This window comes from Podarcis erhardii (assembly GCF_964252035.2).
Source record: "Podarcis erhardii genome assembly, chromosome: 6".
In the NCBI taxonomy this organism is placed as follows: Eukaryota; Metazoa; Chordata; class Lepidosauria; order Squamata; family Lacertidae; genus Podarcis; species Podarcis erhardii.
In genome coordinates this window covers 23110410-23123421 of record NC_138510.1, presented here as the reverse complement: position 1 = coordinate 23123421, position 13012 = coordinate 23110410, and the positions used below count along the sequence as shown (strand labels likewise).

General features: G+C 45.0%; 1 protein-coding gene and 1 long non-coding RNA gene across 3 annotated transcripts in view; both read left to right on the top strand.

Moving 5' to 3' along the window:
* LOC309345177 overlaps nucleotides 1–13012 on the top strand; it is a 175149-nt gene that overhangs the window by 65976 nt on the left and 96161 nt on the right. The gene's annotated exons all lie outside the window — the stretch shown is intronic.
* RIMS4 (regulating synaptic membrane exocytosis 4) overlaps nucleotides 3381–13012 on the top strand; it is a 102197-nt gene continuing 92565 nt past the window's right edge. The window contains exon 1 of one of the 2 annotated variants that reach the window (XM_081868063.1): nucleotides 3381–4268. In XM_081868063.1, the coding sequence (XP_081724189.1) occupies nucleotides 4172–4268 (97 nt within the window). In that variant the 5' untranslated portion in view covers nucleotides 3381–4171. The remainder of the gene's footprint in view (nucleotides 4269–13012) is intronic. The other variant, XM_081868062.1, reaches the window with a different exon arrangement.

The window sequence follows — 13012 nt, the reverse complement described above, 5'->3', positions numbered from 1 at the left end:
ATGTCCGCTACTGAAAGACAAGAGACCTAGCCACTGCTATCCTTGCTTGGGTGAGCTTTCATTCTGGATCGCTACAACGGTGTCTTTGTGGGGGTGTCCTAGTGCCAAGTGATGCTGTTTGATTATGGTGGGCTCAAGCCAGGATTTTCCTATTAGCTGTTTTGAAACATTACGATAGTTTCCAGCTCCTTCCAAACTCAACTCAAAGTGCTGCTTTGACATTCAAAAGGCCTCAATGCCCTGGATTCTGATTATCTCAGGGCAAATCCCCTCCCATTTAGCACTCTCAACATTTAACATCCATTCAATGAGGTCATTTCAGACTCTCCTGCACATGGCGGTGAAGCTGTTCTTTTCAAGAAGCAGGACCTTGTCCGTTGTGGCCCCAGAACCTTAGAATGGCCTCCCACCAGATGCTCATTGGGCTTCCTCCCTGTTATTTTACAAAGACCTTCATTTTCAGTGCACCTTCAGTAATATTATTAATTCTTCTAGTTGGTGTTTAATATATATATATATATATATATATATATATATATATATATATATATATGGAGGTTTTGGTGTCCTCGGGTGTCTTCCCGTGTAAAAGTTGGGGTGTCTAGGCGACGTTTCGACGAGGTCTCACTCGTCATCTTCAGGCTGGTGCTTTCGGCTTCTTGTTACTGGAACAGAGCAGGATCCGAAAGCACCAGCCTGAAGATGACGAGTGAGACCTCGTCGAAACGTCGCCTAGACACCCCAACTTTTACACGGGAAGACACCCGAGGACACCAAAACCTGCATTCCTGTACCCGTGAAAATCTACGAAAGCAAATATATATATATATATATATATATATATTCAGGTTTCTAGCTTGCTCAGGCTACTTGTCTTCCTATGGTGAAGTGTTTCTGTTGTCATATATTCTTATGGCTTATATATTAAAGGTCACAGTCCATTACACTTTCACTGCGCACTCATATGTAGGCACTTAAATAATATATTCATATGTTTACAACATTTTATTGTCTTTTTCTGGGTGTTTGGTTGCAATATGCTGTTCAACATATTGGGAGCCTTTCAGCCCCAAAGCGGTATATAAATAAGCCAACATGCCCACTCCTTTTCCACGTGCTTTTATATAATCTTTTTTTAAAAATGGATTTTAAATGAGTTTAGTTGAGAATGTGATCTCTTGATTTTTTTGGGCACTGCTTTGAGAGGCTGGTTTTGGAAAAGCGGTATAAAAACAATTAAAATAAACAAACAGAGAGACCTCTGCCCAAAGTTCAAAGGCTGCAGTCCTATATGTATTTAACTGGGTGTAAATGCCATTGAACTCAATGCCACTTACTTCTGACTAAACATGCACAGAATTGTGTTGGAAGGCATCCTTTCGGCACCTGTGCACACCGCAATCCCACCAGACACATGGTATTAAAATACTTTATTTTTCAGTTACAAAAAAGCCGTATCACAATCCTCATATATCCTCAACCCCCCAAGAAACATTTCATTTATATACAAGTTACAAGAAGAAAGGAGATTTCAAGTAAACATCAGGAATAACTTTCTGAAAGTAAGAGCTGTTCAACAGTGGAACCGTCTCCCTCAGGAGCGGTATATTCCCCTTCCTTGGAGGTTTTTAAGCAGATGTTGGACGGCCATCTGTCATGTATGATCAAGTTGCAATTCCTGCATTGCAGGCGGTTGAACAAGATGACCCTGAGGAGATCTTCTATGATAATGTAAATCAGGGGTGACCAACTCCCAAGAGACTGCGATCTACTCACAGAGTTAAAAACTGGCAGCATTCTATCCCCTTATTTGGGCTTCAGGTCTAAGTTGTTGAGGTTTTTTTTAGGAAGGAAACCCCTGTTTTAGGGGTGCAGGGCAAAGTTGTTGAGCTTCTTTGTGGGGAGCCTGTGATGTCCACTGATCTACCGGTAGATCTACCTGTTGGTTGTGCCTGATGTCAATAATACAAACATTAAGTTTGTAAGTGCAGTAAGTACAGATGTCAAATTATCTCTATATGCCACAACTGCTGCTCGTATTTTGTTAGCTAAAAAGTGGAAAACCGAAGAATTACCAATGACAGAAGAATGGCAGATGAAGATGATGGATTTTTCGGAGCTAGCCGACCTAACCGGAAGAGTCCGCGACCAGAAGGAGGAGGAGTATCAGGAAGAGTGGATTAAATTTAATGATTACTTAGTTAAATATTTTAAGTTAAATTAACTGAAAACAGCTTGCAGATACTTAATTGGCTTAGGATTTTATTTATGTTAAATGATGAATTAATATGTTTAATTTCATAATGTGAAGATCTAAGGATGTTAATGTTTAAGTTAAATTTTATAAGAACTGTGATTTGGAAAACCGTTAAAAGGATATGCAATGAAATTCAACCAAGGGGAAGCGAGGAAGTCACTTAACAATGTTAATAAGTGTAATTTTCAATAAGGCTATGATTTATGTTTGTTTGTCTTATGTGTTTGTTTGTTTAGAATGTTGTGAAAAGCAATAAAAAAAAATTGTAAGTACAGTCATACCTTGCGTTACAGATGCTTCAGGTTGCATTTTTTCTGGTTACGGACCTGCCGAAACCCGGAAGTACCGGAACGGTTTACTTTCAGGTTTCGGGGGTCATGCATGCGCAGAAGCACTGAATCGCAACCCGTGCGTGTGCAGGCGCACCGCTGCTGGTTGCGAATGTGCTTCCTGCACGGATCACGTTCGCAACCCGAGCATCCACTGTAGTTTAGATCTGATTGCATCAGTTTGGTGTCTTCTACCCTCCATCTTAACAAGCTGTCCCAAAGTGAGCCATGGGTAGCTGGTGGTGAGGGGACAGCATTGTCCTTTCCGGTGCACTGAATAAAGATGTGCTATGCAGTTTCAAAAACATCTTTGGTCTTTGTGTTCCTGGTCGCTTTAAGATGCCTTGTTAGTTTCTCCATAAGGACTTAACTCCACATTCTACATGCCATTCCTCTGTCGTTAAGTTAGTACCTGCAACAGGGTAGCTCAGTCAGTAGAGCATGAGACTCTTTATTTGAGGGTTGTGGGTTCGAGCCCCACGTCGGACAAAAGATCCTTGCACTGAAGGGAGCTGGACTTAGATGACCCTCCTGGTCCCTTCCAACTCTACAATCCCATGATTCTGTGATTGAATGGTGCTGAACATCCTACAGCCAGTGAACTCCAGCAGCGTGAAATCGATGGGCTGCAAACCATCCGCCGCAGCCGCCGTCACACAAAAGGCGCGAGGGCGCATGCTCCGTCGCTTTCCGCCTGGCAACGGCCGCCGCCAACCCTTATCCAGCGGCGGGTCCCCTTTCAAGCCCTAGCGACTGCCCCTCTCCGCCCGCCCTCGGGCTCCGATTGGCCGCGCCGCCTTTCCCGGGATGACTTCACGGCCGCAGCCCCCGCCCCCGACGCCGGGCTGAATGAAGAGCCATTGAGAGCCGGAGACGGGCAGCCGCGAGGAGCGCAGCCTGGCGGTGGGGGACGCGGCGAGAAGAGCCAGACGCGCCTCCGCGGGAAGAGCCGTGGACGCCCGGGGAGAGCGGGCGGAGCAGCAGGTGGTTCTCTCGCCGGCAGCCGCAGACTTCGCGGCGACGCAAGGGCATCGGGCTCCATCCTGACATCTGCATCGGGGATCACAGCAGCCTCCCTCCTCTCCTCCCTGGGGGCAAAAGAGCAGCTGCAGCATCTCTCCTCGGGAGAAGAGCGGCAGCTGGAAGAAGCAGCTCTCTTGGCAGCATCCTTCCTCACCGCATCCACCCTCCCTTTGGGTACCACCAGCATCCTTTCTCTCTTGGGTACCACCAGCATCCTTCCTCTCTTGGGTACCACCTGCATCCTTTCTCCCGGGCGCTCAGTTTCCTGGGTACCACTAGCATCTTCCCTGCGCGTTCCCTCCTCAGCATCACCTTCTCTTTCTCCCTCCCTCCCATCTCCGCCGCCGGTGGGTTCAAGTCCGTTCTTCTGTCACCCCCCCTCACCCACCCCCCGCCTCATATCCCCCACCCCGGTCAGCCCATTTCTCACCTCCCTAAGGCCCCCCCCACAGTAGCCAAGACGCCGCGGGCTGTGCTCCGAGTGAAGAATGGGGCGTCGAAGCTGGCCAAGCCGCAGGCTGCGGCCGAAGCCCCCGGCGGCGCCCCGGGCTCGGGGCTTTTCATGGAGCGATCGCAGAGCCGCCTCAGCCTCTCCGCGTCCTTCGAGGCCCTGGCCATTTACTTCCCCTGCATGAACAGCTTCGACGAGGAGGACGCGGGTAAGACTCGGCGCGGGGTGGGAGGGGGGAGAGCAAAAGGGAAGCGGACGGAGGCAGCCGGAGCTGGGGAGAAAACCGAGGCATGTCGGCAGCCAAGGGGTTAATAGTTGGAGCGAAGGAGAGGCTTGTGTTGTGGGGGGGTTGTGGGGATGCTTGGCGTGGGACCCACCTTGAGCTCCTTGAAGGAAAAGCTGGGATGGAACTGTACCAATTAAACAAATGGACAGGCTGCATAGAGTTAACCGTTGTTCCACATCCCTCAGTCATGTCTGCCATCTCTCTCCCAGGTAAACAGCAGCCAAGAGGAAGGGTGCAAAAATTAGATTCTAGAGGTGCAGAGGAGGGAGAAAAGGAAGCCACCTCCAGTTGTGTGGATTAACTTTTCATCGTGGTACATCTGTAGAAACATGTGTCTGTGGGAATTATACGCACACATTCATACACACACAATTTGATGGCGCAAGAGCTACTTCAATATTGGCTGTCCTACCTTCCACATGCCTACGACCTGCTGTGAAAATAGCTTGAATGGAATTGACAGGGTGTGTTTCTATCTATATCTATCATCTATCTATCTATCTATCTATCTATCATCTATCTATCATCTATCTATCTATCTATCTATCTATCTATCTATCTATCATCTATCTTTGTGTGCTGGTGATGGAGAAGGCTTTTTTTTGCATTCTTCTGGTGTGAAAGGCATGAGCAAAACTAAAAGAACTTGTGGGGTGGGAGTGGTAGATTCCTGTTGCACAGGCCAAGGGCACTTTGGGGGCAGACCACAGGAAAAGTGGAGAGTGGAAATCTAGTGGTGTAATAATTGCATACATAGAAGAGGAATGAAAGGAATGAGATAGTTGGTGGTGAAGATCAATACAGTGGTACCTCGGGTTAAGTACTTAATTCGTTCTTGAGGTCCATTCTTAACCTGAAACTGTTCTTAACCTGAAGCACCACTTTAGCTAATGGGGCCTCCTGCTGCTGCCGTGCCGCTGGAGCACGTACATTTCTGTTCTCATCCTGAAGCAAAGTTCTTAACCCGAAGTATTATTTCTGGGTTAGCGGAGTCTGTAACCTGAAGTGTATGTAACCTGAAGCCTATGTAACCCGAGGTACCACTGTAATATGAATGGGCTGGACTAATGAAGGGGGCAACAGAAGTTGCTGTTGGTGGCCTCAAGGTGGATGGGTAAGAAGCTTGGTGTGTGTGTGTTTGTGTGTGTTTGGGTTAGTAAAGGTTGGAATGCCAATGCATATGGTGGGTGCTGTTAGCCTACAGGATACTGGAATGAGAAGGACACGGTGGATCAGATTTTGGAGCACTGCTTGGCTTTCAGCAGGACTGTGTGGTCATGGATGCACTGACTCAACCCCTCCCTGACTCAGTATGAGCTGCGGATGACACCCTACTTAAACCGCCTGACTAGCAGCCTGCCAGCCACTGCCTACCACACATGCTGTGTGTTTGCAGTGTGAGGCATACCAAGTTACCACCCTGAATTAGTGTGCGGGGTTTAAAGGGTCATCCTTAGGCATAATCAAGTGAGCTCTCTGCTTTTTGATTTGCATTGAAGTCAATGTATTTATAAAAGCATGGTGCAAGTCTTAATCCGTGTATTAAGCTCCTCAGCCTTCTGGGGAACGTGATGAAAGGGGAAACTTTAAATACGACAAAAAAAAAGCCCTCTCTGACTGCACATTCTGGTCTCATAAAAACAAAAGACTGCCCTGCTATTCAGATGGCAAGCTTCACTGCTCCCAGAATAAACACTCCCACTCTAATTAATTGATAAATATGCTAATTGAGACAGATGGATTTAATACATTTCAAGAATATGCGAGTTTAAAGGTAATCTGTCACCCGTGAAGCTTTCACCCAGGCAAATTTATGAATTTGTTAGAATAGCATTGTGCTGGGAGTAGATGTGTCTAATGAAATTAATCCTGTGACTTATTGACTTTGAAGGGGAGGGTCTTTTTTGCTGGGCACAGGAAACCCTGTCATTAATCCAAACAAAGTTTTAAATTTCAGATCTCCTATATAGGGATGGTCTTCAGGAGCAAGTACTGGCCTCAACTCCTTGTTCAGTGTGCATTTGGTGGCCATTCTCAAAATGGCCCTTATATTGAATTCCCCAGATTGTGCCGCTAAACCCCTTGATCCTCTAGAGAGGGAATTCTCCACCCTGCCATTCTTGAGCCTGAACTGGAGGATGGAGTAAACTTGAGGCAGAACTAGAAAAAAAACGCCACTCATGTCTTACCTTTTTTGACTGGAGAAGTGGCCTTTTCTTGGGCATCAGGAGGTGCACCACTCACATCATGCGTGACAGCCATTCTTCCCTGTTCAAAGCAGCACCATAGCCATTGTTGACAGTATGAGAGGAGAAAGATCTGTTTTACACGCACAGGACTGCTGCATATTATCACCAGTTTACTATTGTCAGCTCTTGCTATTGGCGCAGCTGCGCTTCAACTATCTGTAGGATCAAGGTTGCCTGATAATAGAGGTATGTGTGCACTGATGCCCCTCCGCTACAATTTTTCACAATGGTTTGGCAATTGCCGTTCCTTGATTTCCTTCCCTTACTCTGCATTTCCTTCCCTCGTGTGCTTCCTGCTCAGGCCCCAGGTTAAAGCCCTAGCATCTCCAAGTAAGGCTGAGACCATCCCCAGTCTGAAACCCTGGAGAGCTGCTGCCAGTCAGTGTAAACATTACTGAGCTTGATGGAACAGTGGTCCGACTTGAGAACATACGAAGCAACCTTAAACTATGTTCCTGCTCCTGGGTGCTTTTTGTTCTTCTTCCTTTGGAAATCATGGTTAATATGCAGACAGCTGTGCATATTATATATCACAGCACATTATACTGATGTGCTATAGTAGTAGTAGTAGTAATAATAATAATAATAATAATATATTTATACCCTGCCCATCTGGCTGGGTTTCCCCAACCACTCTAGGTGGCTCCCAACAGATTAAAAGCAGAGTACTGTAAACTAATAACCTTGTGGGTTCCTCCAGACCTGTTGTTTGTTTGCAGATGTATTCTGCAACCTGACACCATTGCAATAATAGTGCACTAGTGATGGATTTATTCTCGGCCGTCCACACAGCTTTCTTCTTCATTAGTTGTTCTGTGATGCTTCCCCAGTGTTATTGTATTAATGTCATCTGGAGGCGGCTACAGCCCAAGAAGTGCAGGACAAACATTTGCGGGATTAAAAAGTTATAGGATTTAAGTTATGGGACATGCACTGATTGGAAACGAAGCAGCATGTCTGCCCCGAAATGTTTCCTGGTGAATATAGTATTGAAAATGTGATTGTGTACAACAACTCCGATGCCATAAGTGAGCAGAAATAATCATGAATTCACAACAAAAAGGACATTCATAGGGACCTTTATTTGCCTATATGTGAGAGGGAAAGAAAAAGAGAGAAATATTTGGAATTAATGGAGGCTATTCAACTTCAAGAGGGAAATCTGCCAGAAGCACACAATAAAACAGCTTGAAGTGTGTATTGGTGCGGGAGGACTGATGCCTATTTGATGAGTAAATAGGAAGGAAAGCACCCATTTCACCTTAATTGAACAGAAATAAAGAAAGGTGTTAAAAAAACATACTCGAGGAGAATAACGTCCTAGATTAGGGACACTGTGGAATATCTAACCAGCCACAATAGACATCACACAAAGGTTAGCATCTGGGCATGGAGTATTAATCAAGGCAGAATGCAGGATACTGTGCAGACTGCATAAGCTCTTTGTGGCACACACAGGTGCAAACCATTGGGGGAAAAACAATTGGTGCAGGTGTGTCCTTGTGCTTTGCTACGTCTGCAAAGAAGCTGAATTCAAACACTCTTGATTGCTAAGAAGAATAATTTGTGGCCCCAAAATATGAAAACATCCCATCTGGGACAGCTGATCCAAGACGAGGATCTAACCTTCCAAATACATATTACTGGATGAATTCATTTCCTTAGGATGGATGATATCAGTCTAGACAAAAGTATTTTGGAGTGTGCTTGGAACTGGGCAGTTCAGTTGATGGTTTACGGTTACAGCAAACTAGGGTTTTGTACAAATAAGCAGCTTAAAACAGTGGCAGTTAGTTTGTTTTTGCAATTTAGATTGATGCTGGCTTGTGGAGAATGCACCAAAACACAGCGTTTTGTAAGGAACGACAGGATACATATGGATTGTGGCTGATACCCTCCTTCTGTGCACTGCTTCCCAGGCCAGCTATGGGAGTACACTAAATGGGAGTGTGTACACAGTCCAACACCGTTAATGTGGCAGAACTAGTGCAACTTAATGCAGATAATATTCAAGCTAGTCCTGGGTTCAAATCCTTGTTCACCCATGAAGCTAGCTTGGTGATTGCTCCACCATCTTTCAGCCTAGAATCATAGAGCTGGAAGGGCCCTCAAGGCTCATCGTCCAGCCCCTTGCAGAGCCTACCTCACTGTGAGGTCACATTGATCAAGCTGAATATGTTTGTGAAGGCTCACTGTCATTTTTTACATTGCATTTCTCTTTGACCTCGCTGCTTTCATTTGCCACCCCCCTTGCACTCCTTGCATACAATGTAGGAAACTTTTGCTCACAAAGGCTTATGCCATAATACCTCTGTTAAGTCTTCAAGGAGCCACAATGCACAGTATGGCTTTTTATGATTTTGCTTTGTTGAGCAAAAGGAGTTGAAATCGACTAGAAGTCTGCAAAGCCCATTTCAAATTTTGGTATTATATTTGGACTGGAGCGACAGGTGAAGCTTGTCCATTTTGCTCAGGAGCTCAGAAGGGGGATTGTAGGAGGGGGAGATTTTTCTCTGCTTCCTATAGTGTCTCTTCCTGCCCTCGCCCCCCAGCGTACACACGCAGTGACGAACAGGTAGCTGCCCTACTGCAGAAAGTTACTGCAATCTATGGTAGGAGGAGGCAGGGCCAAGATGAGGCCGGGGATTGAGACAAGAGGCCTAGCAGGGCTTGCAGGGAGCAGGTTTGGTTTGCAGGCTGCCGGCTGTGACTTAAAATGCAGCTCCAGCACTCTGTTTTTGGGCTCTTCCAGTAAACCTGTTGACTGAGCATGCATCCTGATTTGCTTATACAATGCTTACATGGAGGTTAGACTATGTCCAGACTTTATTGAGCTTTTGTTCCAATTTGTTTGTGGGAAGGTTGTATAATGAGTATCCATCCTGATTTGCTTGTATGCAGGTTAAATGTCTTCCTGTTAGCCGTTCCTTTGTTCTGCCCCTCCGTTTCAATGTCACAAGAAGTCTGTGTTTTGTTTTGAGTGGATTTGTTGAACTGGGGAAGCAGAGATCTTTGATCCATGTGAACTGTACAAACCTAAATTTCTGGTATGCAGTCAAATCCCTCCTGCAAAATACTGGCAGTTTACAGAGGTGATCTTCGATTGGCGGGGAGTGAGATTGACCTTCCTTTCCCTTCACTTCTCCTGTAGTCAGCTTTCAACAGTTTCACCCAAATTCCCAATGAGCTTTGCTGTATAAAGGCTTTTTTTTTTGGCTGTAAAAGTCTCTCCCTTCTACAGCCTCCTACAGTCTCAAGGTAGTTAAGTTAGAACTTTGGTCCATTTGGAGTAGCAGAAGAGTCCCAGATATTGGATAGAACGGTCCTATGATCACCGGGAAAGGACTGGGCAGGCAAAATTCATGCAACCGAAGTAACTGGTGAGAATGACTTTTTCCCACCCCTGGAGCAGTAGCAAGTTGGTGACACATCCTCTTTATAGGGAAAAGGATGACTATTGAAGTCTATACAACAGCAGCAGTGGGCAAGTTAGGAAGGAACAGAGTGGTGAGTGAAATTTCTCCAGTATATCTCTTCCTTCTGAAAAAGGGGACAGCATGATATTAGGACACCATAATGAACCGTTAGGGCCGAATCCTACTAACACTCATATTGCATTAGCAAAACAATGATTTTATTTTTGATTTTGAATCAGCCAAACTGTGTTGACATGCTGAAAAGTTTACACTCTCTAATAAGGATAAAATACAAGGGCAGCAGTAAGGCTTTCTACTTCAGATGGCCAGTACTTGCAGAAACCAACTGCCAACTCTTCCAATGCCATTTCTGTGCAAGAAAAAAGAAAGTGCAAAAATACGACGGGCAGGTGTTGGGTTTGCCATTTTCCACAGGGGCATGGAATTCTACTTTGCACCCTAAACACAACAAACATTTCTGTGTGAAAAAGAAGGAAGTCAACCTGTCACATGCGTATTGTGGGATTATTCCCTACTTCATGACAAAATTGAGTGACCCAGTGCTAGGAGAACCATGGGAGTGGAAATTTGAGCACAATTCCCCAATCATTAAATAGCTGAGGATTTTTACCTAGTCTTCCATGCTTTATCATGTGGTTTCTGGACATCTGGAGGCAGGAAGTGGACTTATTAGTTTGTGGGTGAGTCTACAGAAGCTGCCATTAATTATCAAATGGAGACTAGCAACCACTCTCATCGCTAGCTCATGTTGGTTGCATGCCTATTTCCATAAACCTTGTCTTGTGAGGAGGACCATAGTAAGTTGAACTGAAAGAAGAAAAGCTTTCAAATTAAACTTTATGTAAGGTTGTTGGTTGTTGTTTTTTTAAGTTCCTAACCAAGCAGCAGTTTACTGCTTACTGTCCCATGAGACTAGGGCCCTTCAGGGTTTAACCTCCTTCCATTAGGCCTGTAAGGCAGAGCTACTCCACCTGGTCTTTAATTTGAATTCAGCCTGATCTTTTATTTCCCTTCTCTTCCCCCCCCCCCTTTCATGAAGATTACCCACTCTGAGACCTCACAGTTAATTCTCCCCTGGCCTCCTCGCTGGCCCAAGTAGGACTAATTCAGCCAGCTAGCCCTGGTGACTATCTAATGCTTATTGGATGGATTTCCCCCAAATTGATTTTTGAACTTTGAATTTTATTCTTATTCATGCTTTTATACTGTATTTTATGTTGCTCTATGTTGTATTACAATTAAGTGTTTTAAATTTGTTGTTAGCCGCCCTGAACCAGGTTTTCTGAACCGGGAAGGGCAGGGTATAAATAAAAATTTATTATTATTATTAATATTTATTATTACTGGGCAACTGGGTTGAACACTGCCTGCATGTTAACCCAGTCAAATGGGTAGAGTACAAGATAGATAAATTATAAAAGCCAGAAATTCTGAGCAGAAGACTGAAATATTCCTGAGGGGAAAGGTCATAGGTCATTAGAGGAGCATCTGCTTTGCTTGTTTGTTTCCTCGGTTCTTATTTATTTACTTAAACAAAGCCTTGTCTTGCTGAGTGGCTTTTTCTCCCCACAAACTCGGTCCTTTAATCTTCCTCCGCTGCCCATTTCCTTGGCACCTTTTTTTTTTTTTTTTTTGGACCTACCAGTCTATTTGCAGCTCTGCCTGCCATACAGATAAAGTGGTTTTGCTCCAAATGCTGCAGTTCCTCCATTGCCTTTTGTGTGATGAAATGGAGAGACAGTGTGTACCTACCTAATGCCAGGCCGTAAGAGGAGCCGCAAGGAAAACAGACTTTCCAGTGAAGAAAGTGATTTCATAGCTGAGCAGTTTTCACAAATCCGTCTCATAACTTTTATCTGTCGTCAGCCCAGAGCATAAATCCTGGGAAGTCCTTCTCGCATCTCCTTGAAGACACCCAGCTATCACCATCAGGGCAGGATTCACAGTGACGTGATGTCAGGTAGAGCGTCGTTCTTAGCAAATGAAGAGCCTTTCCTTGAAGGCTGAGCAGTCGGTCTGCTTTTTGTTGGACTGTGCATCATCCCATCCTTTAAGCAACCTGGATATTGCTCCTTAGTTCAGCAAGCTGAAATGTATTTCTTCTATTGCACCTAGAAGGAATATTGCTGCCGCAGTGGCTTGCAGGAATAGCCTGTAAAGCGTAAAATGCAGTTGGTATTGTATAAAGGGTAAAACGCAGTTGGGTATTTTGATGTGTTGGCAAGACTCAAGCCTCATCTCAAAGGCTAATGGAACAGTCAAAGTATTGCAGTAGTGCTATTGAGAAAAAATTATTTACTTAGCCACTTTAAAACATACCCAGGATTCCCAGAATAGTTACTCAAAACTCATATATGAAAAGAAGGACAACCAAGATGGAATCTACACAAATATTTAAAAAACCACTGTGAAAATGCTTAAAAAACAAACAAACACTTTTTGAAAAACACATTGAATTTGCCACAGCTCACTGTTGCCATCAAGTGTCTTATTTGTATATTGCACTTTACAATATATTTAAAACGTTTTATTTGCAGCTGTATAGCTGAGTCCCAAGCATGGTTCCTTTAAAGCATCTGGAAAGTGAAGACCACTGTTGCAGAATCTGTGGCACTCTTTGGGTAGGACTACTGGGTGTAGGTCTGAGACCCTACAGTGATGGTGGTTTGTTCCCCCCCCCTCCTATTTTTCTTTAACTTTCCCCACAGAGCTGCCATACAGCGGAGCGGAGATCCAGGCAGTTAAGCAGGCCAACTTCATTTCCCAGAGTGCCTCAGGGCCCCATATGAGAAATGAAGGCTGGGGGGGCCACTAGGGGGTGCATTGGAAGTTGGCCGACAATACCATCTCTCCAACCCACACGGGGTAATTAAGAGGCTGTTATGGAAGTAGGCAGCCTCCCTTGTTGCCCCAAGGAAATGGGGAACACTGCCCTTGCCTGCTGTGCCCATAAATCACCCCCTAATTCAAAAGAAGGGGA